This window comes from Lissotriton helveticus, chromosome 7, assembly GCF_964261635.1.
Source record: "Lissotriton helveticus chromosome 7, aLisHel1.1, whole genome shotgun sequence".
NCBI lineage: Eukaryota > Metazoa > Chordata > Amphibia > Caudata > Salamandridae > Lissotriton > Lissotriton helveticus.
The window spans coordinates 1,094,341,399-1,094,357,074 of NC_136068.1; the positions used below are offsets into that span (position 1 = coordinate 1,094,341,399).

Sequence of the window (15,676 nt, forward strand, 5' to 3'; positions counted from 1 at the left end):
GCAAGCCGGGCCGAAGAGGCTGAAATGCCAGAAACCGGTCCCCGGTAGCTTGTCTCCTTTCTGGTGAAGAATTGGCTTGGTAGTTTGGTCTGCCCTGTTCCCATGATGCACTGGGCCAGGGACAGACTAATTTGCATATAGCCAGGTTCTGAGCTGGGATGGGGCAGTGAGATAAATAACGGTGATGGATCAAGCCCTGATCTTTGGACTGGGTAAGAGGGGTCTGCTTAATTCAGACACTCTGTTCATCACCACCCCCTTTTCTGAATCGTTTTTGGCCACTATAGGTGTGGTAGGGTATACTCAGACATGAGTCCCTTTCTCACTGCTCCATCAGGATTCAAGCAAGCCGGGCCGAAGAGGCTGAAATGCCAGAAACCGGTCCCCGGTAGCTTGTCTCCTTTCTGGTGAAGAATTGGCTTGGTAGTTTGGTCTGCCCTGTTCCCATGATGCACTGGGCCAGGGACAGACTAATTTGCATATAGCCAGGTTCTGAGCTGGGATGGGGCAGTGAGATAAATAACGGTGATGGATCAAGCCCTGATCTTTGGACTGGGTAAGAGTGGTCTGCTTAATTCAGACACTCTGTTCATCACCACCCCCTTTTCTGAATCGTTTTTGGCCACTATAGGTGTGGCAGGGTATACTCAGACATGAGTCCCTTTCTCACTGCTCCATCAGGATTCAAGCAAGCCGGGCCGAAGAGGCTGAAATGCCAGAAACCGGTCCCCGGTAGCTTGTCTCCTTTCTGGTGAAGAATTGGCTTGGTAGTTTGGTCTGCCCTGTTCCCATGATGCACTGGGCCAGGGACAGACTAATTTGCATATAGCCAGGTTCTGAGCTGGGATGGGGCAGTGAGATAAATAACGGTGATGGATCAAGCCCTGATCTTTGGACTGGGTAAGAGTGGTCTGCCTAATTCAGACACTCTGTTCATCACCACCCCCTTTTCTGAATCGTTTTTGGCCACTATAGGTGTGGCAGGGTATACTCAGACATGAGTCCCTTTCTCACTGCTCCATCAGGATTCAAACAAGCCTGGCCGAAGAGGCTGAAATGTCAGAAACCGGTCCCCGGTAGCTTTTCTCCTTTCTGGTGAAGAATTGGCTTGGTAGTTTGGTCTGCCCTGTTCCCATGATGCACTGGGCCAGGGACAGACTAATTTGCATATAGCCAGGTTCTGAGCTGGGATGGGGCAGTGAGATAAATAACGGTGATGGATCAAGCCCTGATCTTTGGACTGGGTAAGAGTGGTCTACTTAATTCAGACACTCTGTTCATCACCACCCCCTTTTCTGAATCGTTTTTGGCCACTATAGGTGTGGCAGGGTATACTCAGACATGAGTCCCTTTCTCACTGCTCCATCAGGATTCAAGCAAGCCGGGCCAAAGAGGCTGAAATGCCAGAAACCGGTCCCCGGTAGCTTGTCTCCTTTCTGGTGAAGAATTGGCTTGGTAGTTTGGTCTGCCCTGTTCCCATGATGCACTGGGCCAGGGACAGACTAATTTGCATATAGCCAGGTTCTGAGCTGGGATGGGGCAGTGAGATAAATAACGGTGATGGATCAAGCCCTGATCTTTGGACTGGGTAAGAGTGGTCTGCTTAATTCAGACACTCTGTTCATCACCACCCCCTTTTCTGAAACGTTTTTGGCCACTATAGGTGTGGCAGGGTATACTCAGACATGAGTCCCTTTCTCACTGCTCCATCAGGATTCAAGCAAGCCGGGCCGAAGAGGCTGAAATGCCAGAAACCGGTCCCCGGTAGCTTGTCTCCTTTCTGGTGAAGAATTGGCTTGGTAGTTTGGTCTGCCCTGTTCCCATGATGCACTGGGCCAGGGACAGACTAATTTGCATATAGCCAGGTTCTGAGCTGGGATGGGGCAGTGAGATAAATAACGGTGATGGATCAAGCCCTGATCTTTGGACTGGGTAAGAGTGGTCTGCTTAATTCAGACACTCTGTTCATCACCACCCCCTTTTCTGAATCGTTTTTGGCCACTATAGGTGTGGCAGGGTATACTCAGACATGAGTCCCTTTCTCACTGCTCCATCAGGATTCAAGCAAGCCGGGCCGAAGAGGCTGAAATGCCAGAAACCGGTCCCCGGTAGCTTGTCTCCTTTCTGGTGAAGAATTGGCTTGGTAGTTTGGTCTGCCCTGTTCCCATGATGCACTGGGCCAGGGACAGACTAATTTGCATATAGCCAGGTTCTGAGCTGGGATGGGGCAGTGAGATAAATAACGGTGATGGATCAAGCCCTGATCTTTGGACTGGGTAAGAGTGGTCTGCTTAATTCAGACACTCTGTTCATCACCACCCCCTTTTCTGAATCGTTTTTGGCCACTATAGGTGTGGCAGGGTATACTCAGACATGAGTCCCTTTCTCACTGCTCCATCAGGATTCAAGCAAGCCGGGCCGAAGAGGCTGAAATGCCAGAAACCGGTCCCCGGTAGCTTGTCTCCTTTCTGGTGAAGAATTGGCTTGGTAGTTTGGTCTGCCCTGTTCCCATGATGCACTGGGCCAGGGACAGACTAATTTGCATATAGCCAGGTTCTGAGCTGGGATGGGGCAGTGAGATAAATAACGGTGATGGATCAAGCCCTGATCTTTGGACTGGGTAAGAGTGGTCTGCTTAATTCAGACACTCTGTTCATCACCACCCCCTTTTCTGAATCGTTTTTGGCCACTATAGGTGTGGCAGGGTATACTCAGACATGAGTCCCTTTCTCACTGCTCCATCAGGATTCAAGCAAGCCGGGCCGAAGAGGCTGAAATGCCAGAAACCGGTCCCCGGTAGCTTGTCTCCTTTCTGGTGAAGAATTGGCTTGGTAGTTTGGTCTGCCCTGTTCCCATGATGCACTGGGCCAGGGACAGACTAATTTGCATATAGCCAGGTTCTGAGCTGGGATGGGGCAGTGAGATAAATAACGGTGATGGATCAAGCCCTGATCTTTGGACTGGGTAAGAGTGGTCTGCTTAATTCAGACACTCTGTTCATCACCACCCCCTTTTCTGAATCGTTTTTGGCCACTATAGGTGTGGCAGGGTATACTCAGACATGAGTCCCTTTCTCACTGCTCCATCAGGATTCAAGCAAGCCGGGCCGAAGAGGCTGAAATGCCAGAAACCGGTCCCCGGTAGCTTGTTTCCTTTCTGGTGAAGAATTGGCTTGGTAGTTTGGTCTGCCCTGTTCCCATGATGCACTGGGCCAGGGACAGACTAATTTGCATATAGCCAGGTTCTGAGCTGGGATGGGGCAGTGAGATAAATAACGGTGATGGATCAAGCCCTGATCTTTGGACTGGGTAAGAGTGGTCTGCTTAATTCAGACACTCTGTTCATCACCACCCCCTTTTCTGAATCGTTTTTGGCCACTATAGGTGTGGCAGGGTATACTCAGACATGAGTCCCTTTCTCACTGCTCCATCAGGATTCAAGCAAGCCGGGCCGAAGAGGCTGAAATGCCAGAAACCGGTCCCCGGTAGCTTGTCTCCTTTCTGGTGAAGAATTGGCTTGGTAGTTTGGTCTGCCCTGTTCCCATAATGCACTGGGCCAGGGACAGACTAATTTGCATATAGCCAGGTTCTGAGCTGGGATGGGGCAGTGAGATAAATAACGGTGATGGATCAAGCCCTGATCTTTGGACTGGGTAAGAGTGGTCTGCTTAATTCAGACACTCTGTTCATCACCACCCCCTTTTCTGAATTGCTCTGCGATTGAGGTACTATTTTCTTTATTTGCTTTTGTTATCCCTGTTGCTTGTTCCCCTCCCACCATTTTACTCCATGTTGCTTCTTCTCCCGCTCCAAGTGGCTTCTTCATTTCTGTGTTGCTTCTTTCCCTCCAACCCCCACTCTATGCTGCTTCTTCCCCTACAACCCCCGCTCTCTGTTGCAGCTTCCCTTCCTACCCCCAATCCAAAGTGCATCTTGCCCTCCCACCACCCTGTGTTCCCATGTTGGTTCTTCTCCTCCCACCCCTGTGCTCCTGCCGCTTCTTTCCCTCCCACCCCCTGTACGCTTGCTGCTTCTTCCCCTCCCACCCCTGTGCTCCTGTTGTTTCTTCCCCTCCTACCCCACATGTTCCTTTTGCTTTTTCTCTGTTGCTTTTTCCCCTTCACCCCCGCCCCTGTTGTCCGTGTTGCTTCATCCTTCCCACCAGCACCCTTCCGTTGTCTGTGTTGCTTCTCGCCCACCCGCCATAACAAAGAAAGGGCTAGCTATGACGTGGGCAGGGCTGGCCGCGTCATAGCGTTTTTCTTGTTTTACTGTCCCCTTCACTCCCTTCAACCCTAACTCCTGTACCCGCTCCCTCCCACCTGCCGTCCCATTGCCTGTCTTGCTCACCCCCACTTGCAGAAGGAGAAAAGCGCTATGACGGGGCCAGCACTGGTGACGTCATTGTGCTTTTTTTTGTAACTTTACTTTTAGACGTGCTGCACAGGCACACTGCTGTCCAGCTAAAAGATATTGGCGAAGCTAATAGCTCTCCCATAGGCAAGACCTATTGGCTTTGCCAATGCTTGTCTTAACGCAGCATTCATTTTCTGCTGCGTAATCCTGTTGCTGTGCCGCCCCGCATTCCTTTCGCCTGCTCTGGGCCTTGACACATTGTGTGGCTGAGTTGAGGTCAGCTCTTCACAACCTAGAGTGGGCCGAAGGGTGGGAGAGCGGCTGGACAGGACTTGGCTCTCTATGAATCCTTTTCTGTGTCATAATGAAGGCCAGGACTGCAGACAGAGTCAGTGCAGTTTACAGGCCTGACTCACTGGAAGTTCCCTCTAGCAGACCCTGGTCCGGAGGTCTGCTCGGCTCCACTGAGTAATGGCCCCTCTGGAGACGCTGTCTTCGACCCCTACAGTCTCTGCCCAGTGGTCACTCCTGGTCTTGAGAAGACAGCTGGGGCTGGAGGTGGGAGTATACCACTAACGGGAGATGGGGGTGTGTGGGGTGGAGTCACTGTCAGGGATGCTTTTTCTACTTTATTAAAGAGAATTGCATTCATTAGACCGAGGAGGAGTGTCCTTGCACTGTATGGCAGGGGAGCAGCAGGGGTCAGTTGGTATCTATGGAGGCTTTGGTTATTGATACTGGCCAATCCTGAAATTTTTCGATGCTCCCACTAGACAGCTCATAATCCAGGCCAGCATATTATCCCGGCTGGACTATGCCAGTTCGCTTTTGCTGGGGGCAAATCAAGGTGAAGTTACAAGGATGCAGCGCGTTCAGAACGCTGCGGCTAGAGCCCTGGTGGGCCTACCTAGGTTCTGCTCGGCGATGGAAACCATCCGGAAGCTCCACTGGCTCCCAATGGCTCACAGGATAGAATTTAAGACTCTTTGTCTATCTTTTAAGATTCTCAAACAGTCCTCCCCTCAAATCCTTGAGAACCTGTTAACACCTTATGTTCCCTCCCGCTCTTTGAGGTCTATGGGCCAAAACCTGGTAATAGTACCACGTTTTAAACGTTGTAGAGCTGGTGGGCGGTCCTTCCGCTATCTGGCGGCAAAGCTTTGGAACTCTTTACCAGCTCACATCCGTGCTCTCGATCATCTCCTTTCTTTTAGGAAGGCGATGAAAACGCACCTGTTCCAGCCTAGGCTCTAATTCGCTGTATGCTCCTGCCACTGTATCTGCTTTCTTTCGCTTTTCATGACAGTCTGTTTTTTTTTCTGTTGGTCATAGCGCCGGGACGCCCCTTTGCTGGGGCAGCTGTGCGCTATAGAAATCTAAATAACATAACATAACATAACATACCTGCCTGTGGTATTGGGACCGTTCAAGAAAATGTATATTCCAAGGAAGAAAAACTGTAAAAACAACAGAAATTAAGCATTGTTAAACATATATGACATGCATGCTCTGACACTTAAACCAATGCATGGATGGTTAATGGATGCATGGGTGGATAGACCCTAGATTATGTTCATGCATGGGTGGTTAAATGAATTCATTCATGCACAGATGATGTAATAAGTGACGAGCAGAATTGTTTGATGAACGGATTCGTGTATAGTTGGATCGTTGCACAAATGCATAAAATGACAGCCTGAATAAATGATGAGTAGTTCAATGAAAGCCTGGATGGTGAAATGGATGGTTGAAAGGACACATTAAGTGATAATTAGGGTATGTATGGCGGAATTGGAACCCCCGGAAGGTGTGACTTGTGCATTGATGGTCACATTAAAAACACACGGTGGGTGGGGGAAGGTTTTGGGGAGGTGGCTAGGGGCACTACGCTTGCTCACATTTCAGCAGCATTGAAGAGGTGACTGGCTGGTGCCTCTGTAAGGCAGGCCTGACATAGGACCGCCCCTCGCCCCACCCTCCAGACGACACTGTGCAGATTTACCTGTCTGCAGCACTGCTTTGGAATCGGTGTCTAGTCAGATATCCGGGGTTGGTGGGGAGGGAGGGGTGCAGCTGAGCATTGAGACTCTTGGGGAGACCCGTGTGCATCCTTTGAACAATCCAGGTATCCGTCCGTGTACCAACAACCATGTATTCATTAAACCATCCAGTGAATCACGTGTTTAATCATTGGTGCATTCATGTAAGCACCCCTGCACCAGCCTAATCACGAGTCTATCCACCTAGGCATCCATTACCCATCCATGCATCAATGGAAGGCTGAGAGCATACGTGCAGCCCATGTTTAATGTATGTTGTTTTGCTGTTTTCCACTATAAAATGTACATTAACGGAGCTGTGTGCGGTCGGAGCTGTATCAGGCTGCTAACACTGCAGTCCAATGGTGAGGGCTCTTGTGGGAGTGGGGGGGTCTGCGGTTCCCTGTGATGGTGGTGCTGCATGCCACCGATCAGCACTGAGGTGATTGGTCGGGCTAGGGTGGCCTTTCATCGGCGCTGGGGAGATCTCTCGTGGTATGGCAAGGCGGGCAGATACTGAGGTGGGGGCAGGGCTGTTAGGCTGTGATTGTATTCTTTATACAAATTATAATTAAAAAAAAGAAAAAGAAGTTCGAATATTTGTAGTTCCCCTGGACGGGGAGGAGGGTAGTTAGGAGGGATTAAACACACAGTGCCTTCAGCGTACTGTCTGCGGGGCCCAGTTATGTGCGCATGCCAGGCGTAAGGGCCAAGACGTTTCAAAACACAGCACATCCCAGGGAAGCTCTTTTGGTTTTCCTGAGTTAAAAATAAAAGTTTCACTTTTAGTACATGTCTCATATTAGCTTAAGGCCGCCTGCCAGCTCGGAGCCGAGCAGGATGCGGGCTTCTCTCCAAGGGTGACGGGAGATTTAAATGTGTGCAGGGGTGGGGTGGGGGTGGGGATAGAAAACAGCGCGAGCTGGGCCGGGGTGAGGGGGTAGAGTGAAGAGAGCCATGGTGGTAAGGTGTAGAGAGGAGGGAGGTGATAAGTGACTGCCGTAGAGATGAGGACGGACGGTGAGAATGACATTAGGTCGGAGGGGGGGGGGGGGTGATGGGTAAGCATGTGGCATGTGAAGGGAGGGTTGGGTGGGAAGGATGGCGCGAGAGAGGTGCGGGGGCGGGTGATGCGGGTGTGGACGTGGGCAGCTTCTTCTATACTTACCTTTGCTTTCTTAGAAATCTTAGATCCGGCCAGAGGGAGGAGTGGTGCCTTCTCTGCCAGGATCCCGCGGTCCTGGCTTGGATGCGTGTCCACTGGGAGGGTACCCGAGGATTTTTGTAGAAAATGAGCCACTGTGGAGCGAACAGCGGATGCCACTTGCATTGTAAGGAGGGGCTGGGGCCGAGTCAGTCGGATGCCCGTTTATGCTCACAGAAAAGCATTTACTGCGGTTGGTGCATGCTTATCTGTGAATGGCCACGACGTGGCGCTGTTTTTCGCCGTTCATTCGCCCAGACTTAAGGGACAGGTCGGCCCTCTTGAATCCTGGCTGGCCTGGAGCAGTCAGTCCCGTCTGGAATGTCATTGATTTGACAGACATTGCCTCGGCGGGCAGGAGCAACTGGGCTTTTGGGAACTTACCCTTTCTTTCACTGGCGATCAGTCCACCCGCTCTGTACGTCACACAGGCCAGTCCCACCCAGTGCACTTCACATCTGCAGGAAGAGGCGTGTGGGTAGACTGGAGGTGTGTGGGAAACCCGGGGAGACTGGGAATACATTGGGACGAGCCCGAGGCAGGTGAATACATTGTTTCATGCCGGGGAACGGGAAAAAAATGAAACAGGAAGGACAGCAGAAGAAAAGATTGGGAAAGGCCGATGAGCAGAGGAAAAGAGTGAGAAAGGCAGGAGATTTTGTGGCAGACCGAGGAAAGGTAGAAAATATTTGGACAGGCCGAGGAGCAGTAGAAACGATTGGGGCAGGTTGTGGAGCAGTAGATAAGATTGGACGGGACAAGGAAAGGCAGGAAAGATTGGGGCAGGCCATGGCGCAGGAGTAAAAGATTGGGGTAGGCCGAGGACAGGAGAAAAGATTGTGGACAGGACAGTTAGCAAGAGAAAATATTGGGGCAGGCCTAGAATCAGCAGAAACGATTGGGGCAGACAGAGAGGCGTCACAAAAGATTGGGGCAGGAGAAAAGACTAGAGAAGGCCGAGGAGCAGAAGGAAAGATTGGGGCATGCCGGGGAGCAGACCAAAAGCTGGGCGTGGTAGCAGAGCTGGGGCTGGCTGGAACAGGCCGAGGAGAGGAGTGTGATAGGCAGATAGGCCTGGCCAGAGAGCAGAAGGGGCATGTCGGAGATGTGGCCTGCGAGGGAGCAGGTGTGGTATGGCCCGGGAATGTTTGAGGCTCCGGCCCTGGCAAGAGCGGGAGGAATAGACGAGCCTGTTTTTGAACCATGTAAAAGTTAAGGACATGGTTTTTCCATTCTCAGCCACCCCCTCCCTTGCCGTACGCTCCAGGCACCTCTTTTCCCAGGCGCTGGAGGAGGGGCGTCTTCTGGGCTCCAGAGGGGCAAGGGCCCTGTGCAGCCGGATACCACGGGAAACACGGGGGCCGGCTCGCGGCAGGTCCGACAGAGAGGGGGCACACGGGACACCAACGGGCCAGTGCATGGGAACTGCAGTCCTGATTTTATGAGATGAGCTAGCTCAGTGGGTTGGGCGTTTGCCACAGACAGATTTATTTTCCAGGCCAGTAAATAAAGTAAGAACAATTGAATTCCGTGGTAAAGAAGTCGATATCTGGAGACAGATCTGCTGTGTTTGCTATGCACGTGTTGAAATATATGATTATTGACACTTCATGACCTTTCATCTGGTGCTAATATTTTGATGTTTCTTTCCAGCAGGCAGCATGATGGCGAACTCCTCGGCCTCGCTCATGGGGACCTTCCTTACCAGTGGCTTGGGGTCGGCCCCTTCGCACCCGGCGGTCCCCACCTCATCGCCCTCCGAGCCCTCCTTCCGGGGGCCGCACGCGGCGGGAGCCTCGCAGCTGTGGTTCTCCCACTCCCACGAAGGTAAGCGCCGGCTCGCCGCCATGTTGTTGCCCCTCCTTCCTCCCTTCTGATCCGCTCTCTGCTGTGGCAGATTGAGCGGAACTCCTCCGCCAGGCTCCACGTGTTTTCTTGTTCTTTCTTCTTCAGATTATTCTAGGGCTAAGAGAGACACTGGCGTCCTCGGCGGGATGGCTGTAAAATGTGTGGCTTTAAAAAGCAGGCAGGGCGAGGACAGAATCCCTCACTTTTTGTAACATTTCAAGGGAAGTCTTTCTACTCACTAGTGCACGTGCCAGAGCAGTGTGGGGCCGAGTGGTGGTATGAGTATGCCCCAAAGCTTCCCTGTCCTCGTTTGTTAACATCTCCCTGAGACGGGGCTCTCGGGACATTCTAGCCTGACTTTATGCTTTCTTCTGCACAAACCTGTAGCTTAATGGCAGCTGGTTTGCATGTTTTGCTCAATGAGGATAATTACAAATTGGTTTTGTTCCACATGCATAGGCATACACATTTACAGACACACAGATTAGCACACATGCACACACAGGCAGACACACCAGTGCATGCCCACATCCACCCATGCACACACAACACCCACAAACCTATGAACACACACATGGAGACACACATCCCCAAATATGTGCCACCACATCCAAAACACACCCAGACACGCCCACGTGTGTGCATATATTTGAATGAACACACACACATGTGCAGAGACAAAACAATTGGCTGCACTATATGTGCCCTCACTCAAGAACTATAATCATAGTCCGCTCAGCAGACAGGCCCGTTGGCCTATGAGCAAAAAAGAAATGGTAGAACATAAGACCATTTTCCCTGTCAATCCTCAGTCTGATGGTGTGTTGGGAAAGCAGGAACCTGTGGGCAATTTACCACGTACCAAATGTGCGGAGAAGTGTAATGCCATTGGCTGTCACCACCCAGGAGTACCTCCAGTGAGTGTGAACTCCGTGTGGTGCTTCACCAACTCCCCTCGCATGAATGCTGGATTGAGCTGAACATTGGTGTAACATCCCGACCAGGTTAGTTCTGTCCTGCCCCAGTTGATGTAGTGTTTCATTATGTAATCACACCTCTGATAATATTCCCGTTTCGTTCCCCTACGTTAATTGTTTGTAAAGCTCCAGTTTTTGTTACTACAAATTAATAAATACATTAGTGACACACATATGTAAACATTTTAAATAATACAGTGAAAAGAGTGTATTTCTGTAAGTTTAGGAGCAGGGGTCATGACAGAGTTTCCACTCACGCAAGCCGGCTGCACTACATGAAGATGGTCCCTGCATCGAGGCCTGTGCGAGTTGAAGGGCTGAGGCACATGACTGGCTGCTTCCGGGGCTTCGACCTATCAGAAAGCACCTGCTTTCCATTGCATCTTGTGCCGCTGCTTGTGTCATGGCTGTAGGAAGACAAGGGAGAGCTACACAAAAAATGTCACACCAAGTAAAATAAACAGATTTGGAAACACGCATAGTTTGAGAAACCTGTTCAGCAGATCGACAACGAGGTGCTGGCGGCTGAAACCTGTCTGCCACCTCCAGAGAGGGTTATAGGAATGTGAGAGAGAGGCCGACTGACATGGACCCGAATTGGGTCAGAACTATTTATGAGAGGACATTTGTTTTCGATGAATAAAGAATCCGAGGCGGGGGTTGATGGACACCTGCATTAGTAATTAAAATGCTGCTCCCATGTTAAAGGGGCCATCCATTGAAGGGAGATAAAAACACTTCCTTGCCTAGTCCCGCACCGCCAACAATCAGCAACAACAGACATTCTAGAACGATCCTTTGGATAGTGTGGCTCCCATTGTGACTTCATTCACCCAATGCCAGGGTACCACACTCCAGGGTATTTGCGCGCTATACAAATCGCACAAATAAATAAATAAATAAATACCCCTTGAAGCTCAAAAGTCTTTGGCACAGGAGAGGCAATAATGAAACGCCTTAAAACACCCTACCTCAGACCAGAGAGGCCCTTTGCCCACCTGGCACAACTGGTCTCCAAGCTGCAGGACCCTCAGGCCACGTATATAGGTCTGTGTGAGTCTGTGATTGGTGGTGCGGGTGGAGAGCGGGGGCATTTACTGGGCACCCACCCCACCTGGGCGGTGGCGGCGGGCATTTGCTGGGCACCTGTGATGAGCGAAGAGCAATAATACAGGCGTGGTTTGCAATGTGGAATACTTCGTCGTGTTGGTGGAGGGAATGAGGTGGCGCGACTATTAGGCACATCCCCAATGTATGGATTATATGGGGGGACCGTGGCCACGCACCTCCAGCTGGACACAGCAAGGCAGCATGCCTGCCAAAAGACATGTATTTTTGAATTTGAATTTAAAAACATTTATACAGCGCTCGCATACCCAACGGTTTCATGGCGCTAGTGATGATCAGTGGATGGCAGTGACAGAGGGATTAAGCATAGGCTTGCGTAAACAGAAAAGTTTTAAGATTTTTACGGAACAGAAGGTAGGAGGGTGAGGTGCGCAGAGCGATCGGGAGGGAGTTCCAAAAAGTAGGGGCCAGAACAGCAAATCTCGCTCCGCCCGCCCTCTGTTTCTTAAAGCGAGGAATGGTAAGGAGGGCTAACTGGGCCGAGCGGAGTTCTCTGCCTGGACGATAGGGTGTAATAAGGGAGCAGATGAACTCTGGGGCAGTGCCCGCTTTGGCTTGGAATGTGAGGCAGCCGAGTTTAAATAGGGCTCGCTCTCGCACAGGAAGCCAATGCAGGGTTCTGAGTAGTGGGGTGACCCGATGATATCTAGGGAGGCCATGGATCAGGCGGGCCGCCTGGTTCTGCACTAGTTGTAATCGGTGGATCATGTATGCAGGGGCTCCGTTGTAGACTATGTTACCATAGTCTATGCGGGACAGTACCATGGCCAGCATAATGATTTTTAAGGCTGGGGGGGAAAAAAAACGGGAAACTTTCCTGATGACTCTGAGGGAAAAAAAGGATAAGGAAACAACGGAATTAACTTGAGGGAGGACAGTAAGCTGGGGATTAAGATAGATTCCCAGAGTTTTGACTTTGGGGACCGGGAGTGGAGGAGCACCAAGAGTGGATGGCCAAAAGGAGGAAGACCAGGGGCTGCAGCCACCTCCGGTCAGGACCAGCTCGGTCTTGTCCGGATTAAGTTTGAGGTGGCTGCAGTTCATCCAATCTTGTATGAGGGTCATAATGGTTTGGACATGTGGCAGCACACATTGCATGAAGGAGGGAGCGTAGGAGCACGCCTGCTGCAAAAGAGTGAGGCAACGCAGCTGCTGCCAGCCTGGGTGCTGCAGGCATCTGCAGGGGCGAGCATGGCTGGGTGACTGCTCTGTCTCGAGAAGCCATGCAGCACCACTGGGCAAGGTATCTTTGTAGATGCCTGATGGAAAAGAGAATAGGGCATGGTGCCCGCTGAAGGGCGAGGCGTGGTGTATCTGGTTTACACAGGAATGTGTCAGCTTACTTGTTGTAGGAAGGACCTTTGCAGCATGCCAGTCTGAAGTGGTGTGATGCCTGTGCTAGATGCAATGTGACAGCCTGCCAGCTGCAGGCACGCCCACCGCCAGATGCGCCCCCAATGAATGGCATTCTGCTCCTTCACTTTTGGAGACCAGTTTGTGTGTCCAGCTCTCTGCTTGGCATACTGCCTGGCACGCTGCCCCCGGGGTGTCTCGCGGAAGAGTTCGTGGGTTCAGTCCAGGGACTTGCATTCTCCTCCGCCTCTGGACCTGGCACTTTGCCCACCGAACTACCTTTAGTGCTGTCCATGCCCCATCACCCCTCCGGTAGCACATATTCCCTCAGTTCCCATGGGGTTACCCAGCTCATTGTGCCATTCTGCTAGTTTACCCCGGTGCCCTGCGCTCCTCCTGCTAGCGGCCGGGAGCACTGATGCCTGGGCACCTTTCAGAAGGGCCCTTCTGGGCCCTGAACTGCTCCAGTGCTGTCTCCTGGCACCAGAGCCGCTCCAGCCGTGGTGTCGCGGGCACTTGGCAGAGGGTGGGAGAGGCGCTGTGTTCTCCTTCGCTGCCTCCGGGCTGTGAAAATACCTGGCGGCGGAGGTGCGCCTGGCCCCGCGCCCGACCGCACGGCCGCGCTTGTGTCTGGGCACGCTGTCCCGGCCCTGCCCTGTCTGTCTGTGCCCTGCCTTGGCACAGGTCACTGCTCAGTCTGCAGGGCGCGGCGTGTGCGGCCAGGTGTGTGTGTCTATCTCCAGGTGAGGGCAACAGAGCCAGCGTGCAGGGTGAGCTTGTGCACACAGAGGCCGGAGACACGGGGCAGGAACAGTCACGTTTTAGTGTCTAGCTAAGGCTGCTTTCCTGGGTGGTCCCTGGGGGGATGTGTGCGTGTGTGTGTTTGTGTGTGTGCGACGGTGTACATACCGGATATGTGCCTATGGAGCCCAGTTTGCATACACTGAGTGTACAGCTATGGCTCGACACTTGGGGTGCCCTGGGATCAGTGTGTCTACAGGTAAGGGTGCACATATGCGTGTACAGGTGAGACAGTACACACAGAGCAGTTGCCGGGAGGGGGAGGGGCAGTGGAAGGTGTATGCCTTACCCCCAGGCGTGTATACAGATACTGCGTTTGGTTCTGCGTGTACATCATTGCACATCGAGGGGTCACCGTACATGGATGTGTGCTGTGAGCTGACTGTGTTCCGCTAAGTCTGCACATTAAGGCACTACCATGGGATCAGAGTGGACAGCCACATGTGTTCGTTAAAGCGTATAAATGCGTCGTACTTTCAGGCGAGTCCTAAGCTGTGTGTATGCTGGGTGGGATAGTGGTGCAGTGAGGTGCATTTGTGAAGGTTACATACACACCAAGAGAACCACGGGAAGTTTGTGCAGTCAGGCATGTGTGCAGGCATATAGGCGCCCCTCTTGGGGGGTCTTGAGACGTGCGTTCTTGGTAATGGCGCATGTAGGCAGGTAACACCACTTATAAGGGGGGAGGGCTTGTGTGTTAGTGCGTGTGCGCATTCTGGGAGTCTCAACCAACTTTGAGCAGATTTGTCTGTTGCGTGACATTGGTGTGACACAGGTGGTTCTGTGACTGGCACCTTGTGGTTCCTAAAAGTGTGCCTGGAAGACTGTGAATGAAGGTGGTGGTACCATGGGCAGAGGTGGCTTCTGAGTGTCTGGTGCGGGTGTGAGACGTTTCTAAAAGAGACGCCAAGACTTCCCTAGTTTATATATTTATATCAACTTTGCTTGAGGTAGAGAGTCTCGGGAGATTGTTTACTATGCAAACAGAGACAGCCAAACACAGATGGAAATTATGAAACCACTGCACAGAAAGACAGACACTGAAAGGCAAGAGTCAGACTTTTTAGAAGACAGGCAGAGTGGCAAATGTTCTCAGAGAGACTCAGGTTTGGAAGCATCTGTGGTGAAAGCCTCCACAGACAACTCCACACTGACAAATAGACACACACAGGGATAAGCACACACACCTAGGGAGACGAAGATGACCGAACACAGAGGTTGGCTCGGGGCTCCAGGACTAGAGCGCTGTCTGTGCGTATGGGTTGGTGAGGGTGGCATAGTCTTTTTCTGAAGCTGGGCCAAGAAGGGGCGCGCGGTGTGTATTAAAATCAGCATTTTGCAGCCACTTTCTGAAAGGCAACTCATACAAATCCATCATGGATGTACCACCTTAGTTACCCACTTTTAAAGAGTGCTTGCCTTGTTATGCCAATTCAGATGGCTGCATGTTCTCGGCATGCACAGCGAAGCTGGGCCCTGTCTTTATCGTACCTGTAGCCACGAGTTAGAGGGCGCAAGCCCTGCAGATATGTCTTCCTGATGCTGCCTCAGAAATCCTGATGAGAAACCGAGAGGGTTTAGCGCCCTGGGCTCTGCAATTCCCCCAAGCGCGTTCGAAAAAGCATCTTCTCAGCGAAGCAGCAGCCGAGAAGCCCCATGGTCAGGTCTCCAGTGGCAAAACTCGAGCCCAGGTGACGCTAGGGTCGGCGACTGCTAGGCCAACTGTTATAGGGTCTTTAGAGGGCACCTCCTGTAATCTGAATGTCTCTCTGCTCCCAGAAGCCTGAACCCTCTCTCTTCTGCTGTGATCCGTTGGAAGAGGCTGTGTGAAAGGTCCGACTGTGAACACTGTGGGTTGAAGAGGGTCTCCCGTGCCACCTCCAGCCACCACACTATCTCTCCAGTGTCCATTATTTCCAACTCTCCCGTGCCCTGGTTACTACCACTGTCGCCCTCCTACTGCTGACATCT

The 15,676-nt window shown here is 51.8% G+C and overlaps 1 protein-coding gene across 5 annotated transcripts in view; it reads left to right on the top strand.

The window, feature by feature from the left end:
• Nucleotides 1–15,676, top strand: part of BAHCC1 (BAH domain and coiled-coil containing 1) — a 557,942-nt gene that overhangs the window by 371,239 nt on the left and 171,027 nt on the right. For 4 of the 5 annotated variants that reach the window (XM_078654224.1, XM_078654223.1, XM_078654226.1 and 1 more), the window contains one exon: nucleotides 9,252–9,425. In XM_078654224.1, coding sequence (XP_078510350.1) covers nucleotides 9,252–9,425 — 174 coding nt within the window. The remainder of the gene's footprint in view (nucleotides 1–9,251; nucleotides 9,426–15,676) is intronic. The other variant, XM_078654225.1, reaches the window with a different exon arrangement.